General features: G+C 40.2%; 1 protein-coding gene across 1 annotated transcript; it reads right to left on the reverse strand.

The window, feature by feature from the left end:
- Positions 1-1,712: 1,712 nt before the first annotated feature.
- KRT25 (keratin 25) lies at positions 1,713-9,038 on the reverse strand. The gene is made up of 8 exons (XM_082706053.1): positions 8,555-9,038; positions 7,712-7,794; positions 7,126-7,282; positions 4,804-4,965; positions 4,593-4,718; positions 4,027-4,244; positions 3,081-3,148; positions 1,713-2,088 (listed from the first exon to the last, which is right to left on the reverse strand). The coding sequence occupies exons 1-8, from the start codon at positions 8,981-8,983 to the stop codon at positions 1,979-1,981; spliced, it is 1,353 nt and encodes a 450-aa protein (XP_082562179.1). The 5' UTR covers positions 8,984-9,038; the 3' UTR covers positions 1,713-1,978.
- Positions 9,039-12,669: the final 3,631 nt, after the last annotated feature.

Raw genomic sequence — 12,669 nt, forward strand, 5'->3', positions numbered from 1 at the left:
GAGACAAGGCTATATATTAGAGACTTTGGCTAGAGTGGTGAGAAGCAGCTCTTTTGATGGGAGTGATAAAAAGGAACCAGGCATAGGGAGATCGGGAGGAAGTGCATTTCAGGCAGAGGGAACAGTTAGTACAAAGGCTCTGAGGCAGGATGAACTTGTATTTAAGGGATAAAATAAAGGACAATATGGTTAGAACTGAGGTTGAGGGTCAGAGTATAAGATAAGAGTGGAAGGATCAGCAGGGCCAGGTCATAGAGGTCACATACTAAAACATTAATCTTTGTGTTGGGGCGCCTGCGTGGCTCAGTCAGTTAAACTCCTGACTTTTGATTTTGGCTCAGGTTGTGAGATTGATCCCCATTTTGGGCTCCATGCTCAGTAGAACATTGTGGGTTTTTTTTTTTTTTCTTTTTAAGTCATTTTTTTATTGAGGAGCAACCAGTGATGTGCTGGTAAATATTTAATAACAGCTCTTGAGGGAGGAAGAAGTCCTGATTTGTAGTGTTAAGTGATTTCTCTGGTGTAAATATGTTCTCCATGGCTGATTTCAAGCTACCAAGGGGACAATACTAGGTGGGGAGCTGGGAAGAAATGTACAGATCTGGATCTCCTGAGATGGACAAACAGCTCCCAGTAGGTGTAATTGACAGAAATTTAAAAATTCACCTTTTTATGGGTATGGAGCTATAAATTTGGACGAATGTATACCGTTGTTGTCAGAATTTACATTTGTCAGCATCACTTTGATGAGGTACAATTTGATGATAGGTAGGAAAGGTGGTATAAGTTCCTTCAGCATTTAGATAATCACGAGGTATTTTTTTCTAAGTGGAATTTTTTCTTAGACTATAATGGTTTGTTTCACATAATCTGATGGAGGATACTGTCAGGCATTTTGACTGTAGTGGCCCCTGGCTAAGATTCATTAGAAGAAAATAATAAAAGTAATTCAAGAATAATTCTAGTGTCTTTGAAGAATCCCAGTGTCTTTTCTGCTTAATATTCAGATGAAACCTGAAATCAAATTTTCATGGATGGATTAGAATATGGACAATCCATCCACAGAGGACTGAGAGTCAACAGAGTATCTAGGGACAATATTTGATCTGAGAAAATCACGTTTTCAGTTCATCTGGTTTATGTCCTTTTAGTAGAGATGAATCCATTGGTCAAGAGAGTTGTAAGCATCAAGCATACATTGTAATACAAGTGAATAACTCCATTAATAGAACTTGAATTCTAAACCAGAACTTTTGCTTAACCTCCCTGTACTTGAAATATTGTTTAAATACATATTCAAAAAGGAAATGAGATTTGAAAATTCATCTTTATAATTATCAAATATGAAAAACCGAGTTAGCATTTATTGAATGCTTGCTCCTTAAGAGCATATCCAATAATTTACTTGTTTAATCTTTAGCATAACCACTGGAGAGAAGTAACACTATTATTTTACAGATGAACCTGAATTGTATACCTTGTAGCTATTATGAAAGAGAAGAGGCTTGTTATTATATCACAGCAAGGCAGACTGGAGATTTAACTGGAAATATTTTTATTCCTTTTGAGTTTACTCTTTCATGGGAAAGCCTCATGAAAATCTAGGTGTCAACTTTCTGTAAAAATTTTCATATAAATTAAATGTTGTTAGGTGTTCATACATCTGTACCACAGACGTGAGCAGTTTGAAGATAAGACAAGACCACCAGTGGTAACTTGCTAAAGGAAGAAGTTTTATTGAATACAAAGGACTGACAACATTTTCTGTAGGGCAATCAAATGACTCATCAACTTTGCATGTGACATTCTGTCAGATGAATGGGGGAGATACCTCTATTGATTGCCCACACAGCGCTTATATTTCAGTAACAGAAAGAAAACAGGACAGGCATTTTTTCTTAGGCTTGCTCACTTTTCCAGACATAATGCTCTCTCTTCTTAGAGAGTATTTGGCATGTGCTCTCTCTTGTGTCATAAATTAATTGTTTTGAGATTTCTCTTCCAGGGAGTGGAGCCTGGTGGTAAGTATTTTGCTGCGTTGGTCCACTTCCTCAAGAACTTTCTTAACCACTATGGCTTTGGCCAAATCTAAGAATTAAAATTTAAAAAGGAGATTTTAGAGAGTTGAGAAAAGATGAATAAGATCCTGTTAGCTAAAATGTGGAAGCAGCCCAAGTGTCCACCAAAGGATGAATAGATCAAATATGGCATATAATTCAATGGAATATTATTCAGCCTTCAAAAGGAAGGATATTCTTACACATGTTACACATGGATGAATCTTGAAGACATGATGCTCAGTGAAAGAAGATATCAGAAAAAAGACAAATGCTGTGTGAGTCTACTTCTACCAGGGACCAAGAGTAGTCAAATGTGTAGCGAGAGAAGTAGAATGGTGTTTGCCAGGGGCTGGGAGGAGGAAGGAATGGGGAACTATAGTTTACTAGTTAGAAAGAAAGATGAAAAGAGTTCTAGAGATGGATGGTGTTGCTGGTTTCACCACAATATGAATGTACTTAATGCCACTGAACTGTCCCCTGAAAATGGTTAAGACAGTAAAGTTATTTGAGACGGAGAGAGCCCACAATGGGGTGAGGGTCAGAGGGAGAAGCAGACTCCCTGCTGAGCAGAGAGCCCAACACAGGACTTGATCCCAAGACTCCAGGATCAGGACCTGAGCCAAAGGCAGATGCTTAACAACTGAGCCACCTCAGTGCCCAAGACAGTAAAGTTTATGTTCTGTGTATTTTACCACAATGAAAAAATTGGGAAAAAAAGATGAATAAGAAATTAAATCAATTAAAGGAATAACAGCATTTTTAATAGGAAGGACTAGGCAGTAAGCACAAATAGATGAATTTTTGGTGAATTTCGATTTCTTGGCTAGCTAAAAGTCTGGTGACATATTAGTTTAGAATTAGCACATATCTCTGAAGTTAGACATCCAGCACATGCTGATATGTGTACTATAAATCTTTATTGTTATCTATTCTTACTAAGCCCTGGGAATATAAAAATAACCAAGCTGGACATTGCAAATGAAATAGTTCAGCATAAAAAGAGAATTTCATTTTAATTACCTCTGACTTGATTTCCCATGTTTCCAGATCCATAATCTTTAGACTTGTAACCTCCAGACTTGCAAGCCCTGTGAACACATATTGTGGGAAACTCACAAAAGAGAATGATTTAGAGAGAACTTTCTTTTTCTTTCTTTCTTTCTTTCTTTCTTTCTTTCTTTCTTTCTTTCTTTCTTTCTTTCTCTCTTTCTTTCTTTCTTTCTTTTTCTTTCTTCTTTTTAAAGAGTGTATTTATTTATTTTAGAGAGAGTACAAGTGCATGGATGGGGGAAGGGGGGAGAGGGAGAGAGAATCTCAAGCAGGCTCCACACTCAGCACAGAGCCCCATGTGGGGCTTGATCCCATGACCCTGAGATCACGACCTCAGCTGACATCAATAGCTGGACGTGCAACCAACTCAGCCCCCCCCCCCCCCCCCGAGAGAACCTTTTCAATTCTGGATGCACTCTTGCATTTTCTTTAGCTGTTTGGTGAGAACAGTTGCAGTGGGTTACACAGCTGAACTATTCTGCTTTAGCATCAAGGGGTGATTTTTAAAAAATTTTTTAAAGAGAGAGAGAGAGAGGACAAGCGGGGGGTGGGGGCAACAGGCAGAGGGAGAAGCAGGCCTCCCACCGAGCAAGGAGCCTGACGCAGGGCTTGATCCCAGGATGCTGGGATCGTGACCTGAGCTGAGGGCAGATGCTGAAGCCACTGAGCCACCCAGGTGTCCCAAGAGGTATAATTTTAATAGTCATACCTTGAACATAGGGCTTGTCCCATTTTGGTTTTGTAAGATGTTGTTAATTTGTATCTTGGTGGTCATGTATTATGTTTCATGTTTAGCATTCATGATAATGAATGCAGTCATGTCAGTTTATGTTCACTTTCCAGGGATCTAAGCTTTTCTCCTTTTTCTGAGATCCAGGGACCTCAGGACATCTTTCCTGTATATTATTTCACCTACCCATCCTCTCCACCGATGAGGAGGCAGTAGGTCTCGATCTCCTTTTCCAGGTGGACCTTGATGTCAAGGAGCTGCTCATACTCCAGCTTCTGGCCCTCCGTCTCGGTTCTGACCTGGTGCAGCTGCTCCTCCAGGGCCCCGATCTGAGCTTGGATCTGGGCAAGCTGCGCACAGTAGTTGCCTTCAGTCTCAGTCAGGGAGCACTCCAGGGAGTGTTTCTGTCAGGAAAGAATGAACCAGAGATGAAGAACCTGAGATACACAGAAATTTGCTCCGATCAGTGACTTTCTTCTCTTGTTAGTTTTGTCTCCAACTGTGTTTGATTTCCCACGACACATGGTGAAGAAGGCTCTATAGCGTTCTTCAAAAGGAGCGCATCTCTCTTTTGGGTGGAATAAGCCAGAGACATCAATGTTGCTGTTTTAGCTATTCTGTTCTTATGTTCTAGGTTAATTGCGTAAATATACCTGTGGATATATTCTCACCAGGGTGAAGGGCTTTAAAACCAACTGGCACGCATTTAAAACGATACTCTGGGAGATGGTAAGAAATCATCCTCTTCATACCGTGGCTAAGAGAGATTGAAGTTCAATTTCCAATGTTTGGAGATTACGCTTCATTTCAGTCAGTTCATTCCGGGCTGAGGTTGTGGCCCCAACGTCCTCAGAGATCTGCTGTTGCAGCGAAGCACTCTGAAAAGGTAGGTGTGAGGAGGAAGTCTTAGTTTCGTGACCATCCCTAAGACGCAGAGGGGTCATTTTTTTGGACAGGACTCACCTTCTCGTTGAACCAGGCCTCCGCGTCCCGGCGGTTCTGCTCGGCCAGGGCTTCGTACTCGGCCCGCATGTTGTTCAGCAGGACGGTGAGGTCTACCCCGGGTGCCGCGTTCATCTCCACGTTCACGTTCCCGCCGGCCGCGCACTGCAGGACCTGCATTTCCTAGAGGCAGAAAAGTGTGCAGCTCAGGTGTGCAGGGATCTCATAGAAAGTCAAGAGGCTCAGCTTTGAAAGGGTTCTTAGCGTTCAGCCCCAGATGTGCAATGACCCTGGCCTACTTCTTAACATATCCCGTCTCACGATGCAGCCTGCTTCATCATGAGAGTTTTTCAGTTGCTGCAGAGCTCTCCCATGCGGCGAACCCAAATCCCGTTTTTATGACCTCAATTCACTGGTTTTAGTTCTGTGGCACAGAAAAATTCCCTTTCTGAATGAAAATCCTTAAGATATTTAAAATGAATTGTCCACCATCTCTTACTCTAGCCATTTACAGCCGAAATGTCTCCCCCTTGGTGGACTGGTCTTTGAATCTGCTTAGCAAGCAGCTTTGATGTGTTCTTGGCTCAGCTAGAGCCTGAACACAGCATGAACTGGGGCGGGGGACTGAGTCTGAGTTGTTCTGAACAACTGAAATAAGACTTATTATTATCATGAGTAATACTAATAAATACTTATGTGTATATATTTATACTAATTTATTTGTTTATTTACTAGTAATAAAGGAAGGACACTATCCTCTATAGGATTCCTAGCTGTTTAAGAACCTGTGACCCTTACACAGGGACAGTTGGTGTCAAACACAGCTCTATGTGAATTCTGGTTCTGCCTCAGAGTGGTTGGGTGAACTTGAGAAAGTTGCCTAACTTCTTTGAATCTCAAAATGGCTATCTGAAAGTTGAGGATAAAAACCCTTCTCTGAGTGGTTGAAAGAGGTGAAGGAGCTATTAGTAACATGACCAACAATATACCTGGTGTATAAATGCTAAATAAATGCTAGTTATTATGATCATTGTCATCACCGTAGAAGTTGGAATCGGTCTTGCAGTCCAAGTCCACACACGGCTCCATCTGCAGGGTGTGCTGCTGGGATGGCGTGAGGTGGTTCTCTCAGACAGACTGTGGTTGGCACTCACTATGTGCGCTGAAATCCTACCGGTCGGCTTCCGTCTCTACTGCAGAAACCTCTCCTCCCCACCCACGTCCTGGGTTTGCATTGGTCTTTATGACGATCAATAATGAGGTTTTCTTTCCTTCCTGCCCCAAGTCCCTCGAGGGATTCTAGCATTCTTTCCTCCCTGTAGCCCCAGATCTGCTCTACCGTCAGATGTGGTTTTTATTTCAGAGGACTTCACTTCCCCAGTTCAAGCAGAAAAAGATAAAAGAGATACATGTGGGTTTGCCTGTAAGTGAGGCATTAAAAAAAAAAAATCAGTGGTGTTCAATTTATCAAAACTTTATTGAGTAATTATCATGGGCTATATCCATGCTCGAACCATACAAATGTTGTTCTTTGAGTAGTTATTTTTATAAGACAGGCTCATGACTAATCAAGTGGCATTTTTAGCCTGGTCTCCTGCTTTAAGTATTTGGCTTGACTGTAGAAGCCTTTCAGCTGTTTAAAAAGATCAAGTCCATTTTCAAAGAAAAAAGATCAAGTTCATTTTCAAAGAATAAAGACTTTTTTCCCCCCAGAAAACAGTGGTTCTAAAAGCAATTCCAAAGATGTGTCTGGCATAGTGGCTGTGGAATCTGATTTTAGGATCTAGCTTCCAACAGTGACTGCTTTGAAGTATGCTCTTTATTTGGAAGAAAAGATTTTGATGTAACAATTTATTTTCAGTCTCACTATTTTTATAGACACACCTATTAAGAATATGCATTAATATTAAGTGTATATATTTAATGTATGTACAAAGTAAATGTTTAACTGTTTTGAATCTGCCACTATCATATAGGAATTTAGATCTAGTTTTCTTAGGATTTCCTTACGGTAAGTATATTTATTTTATGTAATTAGATGTAATCTCTTAACTGTCCCATTTTAACTTAGCTATAATTATCTAGCCAAATACTACTCTTGTAAACCTGATTGATCTGAAAACAGGATTCTTTTTTCCTTTTTTCCCATGGGAAATCTGATGATAGAGCAAGGTTGAATCTTGGCAAATTCTTTGCCATTTCTCAAGACAACTCATGCCTCATTGCCCATCTGACAGTAGGTGTCTAGCACCAATTTCTTATCTAAGAAGTCAAACCCATTGTCTTCCACCAGATGGATGGTGTCTGCAGAGGGATAGCAAAATGCACATTGGCAGTTCTTACCTCCTTATGGTTCTTTTTCAGGTAAGTCATCTCCTCACTGAGGGTTTCATATTGAATCTCCAGGTCCGTTCTGCACAAGGTGATTTCATCCAGAACTCTGCGTAGCCCATTGACATCACTCTCCACACTCTGGTGAAGAGCCAGCTCATTTTCATACCTTAAGGAATATGAATGATTTTCCAGTATGTCATATGGTGAAAGAAGTAGTCACCAATCAATGATCAAGAGCTAGAATTCTGGAATTTTGAAGTGGCAGATTTGGCCACAAGAGACATTTTCAAATTCTACTGCATAAGAATAATTACTTTCTTTAATTTGAGGCATTTCTTTGGCAGAAAATGAACTAGGGGGTTGGACACTGCTTTTATTGCAGTTTGTGCTTTATGTCTCATAACCAAAATATTTTTTAAAACTAGCATTTATTTCATTTCATTTCATTTTTACATTCTGTTTATTTTAAATCTAAGTGTTTTACCAGGGTTGGAATAAGAGTTTGTCATATTTAATGGAGGGCTCAAAAAATAAATTCAATCTAAGGCTTTGTGTTAATTCCCATGTATCTTTTCCACTCCCTGAGTCGACTTACTTAAGTCTGAAATCATCTGCTGTCAGCCTGGCATTATCAATCTGCAGAACAGCATGAGCGTTGCTGGTGGTGGAAGCAATGATCTGGAAATGGGGAGTTTGACAGTTAAAAGGCAAATTAGCACAACCAATAAAAAAAATAAGTTTATTTCTTTTTAAGATTACAGAGTCAGAAGGGGCACCTGGGTGGCCCAGTGGGTTAAAGCCTCTGCTTTCAGCCTGGGTCATGATCCCAGAGTTCTGGGATCAAGCCCTCCATCAGGCTCTCTGCTCAACAGGGAGCCTGCTTCCTCCTCTCTCTCTGCCTGCCTCTCTGCCTACTTGTGATCTCTGTCTGTCAAATAAATAAATAAATAAATAAATAAAATCTTAAAAAAAAAAGATTACAGAGTTGGAATAATAAAAATTAATATAGCTACTAGATAGTTTACTAGTGACTAGATAATGACTAGTTGTCATGAGATTCACCAACTGAATCTGCTTAATGCTTATTTCCAATGTCAAATTGAAATTCCCTTTAAGAAATTACCCATGGAGGTGGGAGCCTGGATGGCTCAGTCAGTTAAGCATTCGCGTTCAACTTAGCTTGTGATCCTGGGGTCCTGGGATCGAGCCCCAAGTAGGACTCTCTGCTCAGAGAAGAGTCTGCTTCTCCCCGTCCCTTTGCCCCTCACCCTGCTAGTGCCCCATCACTCTCTCTCTCAAATAAATAAATAAAAATCTTAAAAAAAAAAAAAGAAATTACACATAGGGATGAACAATGTTTTTAGTATTCAGTAAAGAAAGGAAAAGAACATTCAGAAATAAAACTGTGTAAACACGATCGTGAAATGTAGCTTCTTACCTGATTTTTCAGATCATCAATTATTGGGAAATATCTACTATAGTCGTGATCAAGACCACGGCAAGAACCAGGGCCAAATTTCTCGTACCAGCCCTTGATCTTCTGCTCCAGGTCGGCATTGGCCTCCTCCAGAGCTCGCACATTCTCCAGGTAGGAGGCCAGCCGGTCGTTGAGGTTCTGCATGGTCACCTTCTCATTGCCCGACAGGAGGCCTCCCTCATTCAGCGTAAAGCCCGCGCAGAGATTGCTTCCCCCCGCATTTCCTCCTGATGAGCTGCCCCCGAAGGCGCACGAGAAACCACTTCCAATCCCGGGCATGCTGCAAGCGTTGCCAGCTCCAAAGCCGGTCCCCCCGCCAGAGAGCCTGAGTGATCCCGCAGTAGCACGGGGACAGGCCCTCCGGGACCCACTGGAAAGCCGAAGAGACATGGTATCAGGGCAGGCGTGTTGCACAGCTGTCTTGGAGAGAGCCAGAGCACAGTGCCTCCTCGTCTCAACTGTTTTGTTTGCCTTTTTATAGACAATTCTCAAGTGTGTTCTGGATGAAATTCTGCCTACATAGAGTAAAACATGGCTTGCCAGCCTCAGCAAGTTAGCATAATTGGATGATTTTTCCTAATTAGTAACTAACTTAGCTGGGCTGCTTTCTGTAGGAGGGCATTGCCCTCAGGTTGGTGGTTATCTGAGAAATGGGTCTGGGTGGAGCCATGTCAGTTTCCTTAGTGCCCTCTTAAATTGCAGGTGAGTCATTCTTGACTTCCATCCTCAGAAGATAAAACTCATCAGTCCACCACACAATAAAAACCTGGCGTCATGGTTTTGGGCTATTATGCTAATAGATATGGATGTTTCTGAGACTTTTTCTACTTTTATTTTCACAGTTCTTTTCCACGGAAAAGAACTTAATGGCTAACTGTAATGGCTAACTCCCCTCCCCGCCCACCCCCCCCCCCCGCCCCACATGGTCCTTCAATCCCTGGTTTCCACTTCCTCTTGGCACTGTCCTAATGGGAAGTTAACTTCCATTTTGTCTGACATGCCATCATCTTCGGTTGACACTTGCTTATGTTTGGGGATAGTTGTCTTCTCTCATCCATTTGGGCAATTAGGAACACACCCCTAATTGCTGTTATGTGTTGTGGGACTTCCGAAGGACATTAACGTATTTCCTGACCCTGCAAAATCTGAAGCAAACCTGGAAGGAAATATTTCATCTGCTTTTATTTCATTGTGGGTTAGCTTAGGTGAAAGTCATCAGTAGACTAATTATTTATGGGGTGCGGGTTCCCAGATAGTCATTGAAAACCCTGAAAATTTTGGAAGTTTCTGACACATCTGGAAATTGGCTTGTGGACAAAATTTCCTTGAATATTTGTTATGGGTATGACGTTCATCGTTCATTCACTTAACAAATATTTATTCATTTATTCACTTAACAGATTCATTCATTCATTCACTTAACAAATATTGATTAAACATCTATGATGTGTCAGTTACAGTTCTGGGCACTTGGGAGAAGTAGATTCATATATTATTTGTCTTTTGGTGACTGGCTTATTTTATTGAGCACAATGTCTTCAAGGTCCAACCACGTTGTAGCATGTGTCAGAATTTCTTTTATTTCTAAGGCTAACTGATGTTCCATTGCACGTGTATACCATAGTTGGTTTACCCACTCATCAGTCAATGGACATTAGGGTTGTGTTGCTTTTTGGCTGTTGTGAATAATGTTACTACAAACACGGGGATACAAATATCTGATTCCCTGCTTTCATTTCTCAGGGAAATATATACCAGGGTGGAATGAATAGATCATATGGTGATTCTGTTTTTAATTTTTTGAGGAACCACCATACTGCTTTCCAGAGTAGCTGCACTGTTTTATGTCCCCACCAATAGTGCACAAGGATTCCAGTTTCTCCACAACATCACCAACATTTGTTCTTTTTATTTCTTTTCTTGATAGTGGCCATCCTGAGGCACAGTAGGTGGTACCCCTTGGTGGTTTTGATTTGCATTTCCTTAATGATGTGTGATGTTGAGCATCTTTTTATGTGCTTGTTGGCCACTGGAGTATCTTACCTGGAGAAATGTTCATTCAAGTCCTCTGCCCATTTTTAGAATCATGTTTGTTTTTTTGTTGTTGGGTTGTAGGAGTTTGTATATATATTCTGGATATTAACCCATTATCATTTCATTGTTAAACAGGTTGACTTTATCACTCTTTTTATTTTTGGACTATGATTGCTTTTATTTGAGAAATGACTAATTCTCAAGGTCATACACATATCTTCCTATATAGTTTTCTAAATGTTTAATCATTTTGTGTTTCACATTTAAGGCTTTGGTAGTTTGGAATAATTTTAAAGTATTCTTTTTTAAAGTTCTTTGATATAGAATCAAATTTCATTTGAAAAATGAAATCTAGGGGCACCTGGGTGGCTCAGTAGGTTAAGTGACTGCCTTTGGCTCAGGTCATGATACCAGGGTCCTGGGATTGAGTCCCACTTTAGGCTCCTTTCTCAACAGGGAGCCTGCTTCTCTTTCTGCTTCTGCCTGCCACTCTGCCTGCTTGTGCTCTCTCTCTCGCCCACCCTGACAAATAAATAAATAAATAAATCTTAAAAAAAAAAAAAAAGAAATCTACCTGTATTTATGTTTGAAGTGAATCTTTTGTAGATAGCATATATGTGGGTTGTGTTCTAGAGAAACTCATGCACATGTAGTAGCTGAAATGTACAGAATGTTTATAGTAATATTGTTCATACTAGTCCCAAACTTGAAGCAATTCAATAGTGGAATGGATAAATTGTGCCAAATATTTTAAAAGTTTTGCCAGGCTGGGAGTTGTGTAATGGTATCTCCTGTGGTTTCAATTTTTATTTCTCTGATTGCTAGTGAGATTGAACATTTTTATACATTTATTGGCCATTTAGGATTTCTCCCTGCACATTGAAGATATCCTTCTACTGTCCTGTGGATTCCATTGCTGCTGTTGAGAAGTTGGCGTTCATGCTTGTTGACACTCATTTGAAGGTAATAATTCCACCTCCCCTTTGTCTGATTTTAAAGATATTCTATTATCTTCATTGTTTTGTGGTTTCACTATGATTTATCTATATGTGGATCTTTTTTTCTTGTCTTTAGCTTTGGTCCATGTGCATTTCATTTTATTTTGATGTGTAGGACTTCCTTAATCTGTGCACTGGTGTCTTTCATCAGTTCTGGAAAAATTTCAGCTTTTTATCTCTTCAGATATTGCCTTACTCCAATTGTTTTATCCTTCTGGAAGCCAGAAAGGGTTTGCTTTCTCGATTCTGACTTTAAACCAATTGCTAGGGGGTAGATGCAGTGCCTGTTCTGAAGGCCTGAAGCTTATTCGATGTTTGGACCTCGGATAGTAGTGCTGGCAGAGGCACTATAGGAACTGAAAGGCAAACCTGTATTTGAATGAAATAAGTGTTACTTCTGATACTTTATCCCTCCAGGATAAAGGGATTTAGTAGCATTATCCTGAGAGCATGTGGTCAGTTTTTCTTCTAAAAAAATGGTACCATCTCAAGGGCTCAGTTCCTATATCTGCCAATGACAGGTCAGTGGTTTGACCAGCCTTAGAGAGACGGAGTCTAAAGTATAGACTTCATATCAGTCACAATGGCCACTTCGACAATGGGCTCATTGTGCAAGCACTGAAGTGGTGAAGAGGGAGGTTGGCTGACCTCCACAAGATGAATCAGCGTGTCCACATAGTTTCTCTGGGGTAGCTGTTCTATAAAGGGCATTAAAACGAGCCATATGCCTTGTGCTTACTCCCAGGAAAATGCAAGTTTCATATGTCCATATTTTTTATAGAAATTGCACAAAAATAAAATTTATTAAAAATTCTTGTGTATAAAGAGCATAAAGTGGTACTAAAAATAATAAATATGTTGCATTACTCATTTATTCCTGACAGGAGGAGATTTTTGTCTTTTGTAGGCATTAGTGAAACCAAATTCTCCACAATTTTACATATTTGATGACTTAAAAGATTTTCTATAGACTAGCTTCTGGACACATTTCATACCTTATATCTCTTCTGTTATCTACATATTTATTTTTGGTGCTGTGTGTTA

The sequence above is a fragment of the Mustela nivalis genome, assembly GCF_964662115.1.
Source record: "Mustela nivalis genome assembly, chromosome: 17".
NCBI classification, from domain to species: Eukaryota; Metazoa; Chordata; class Mammalia; order Carnivora; family Mustelidae; genus Mustela; species Mustela nivalis.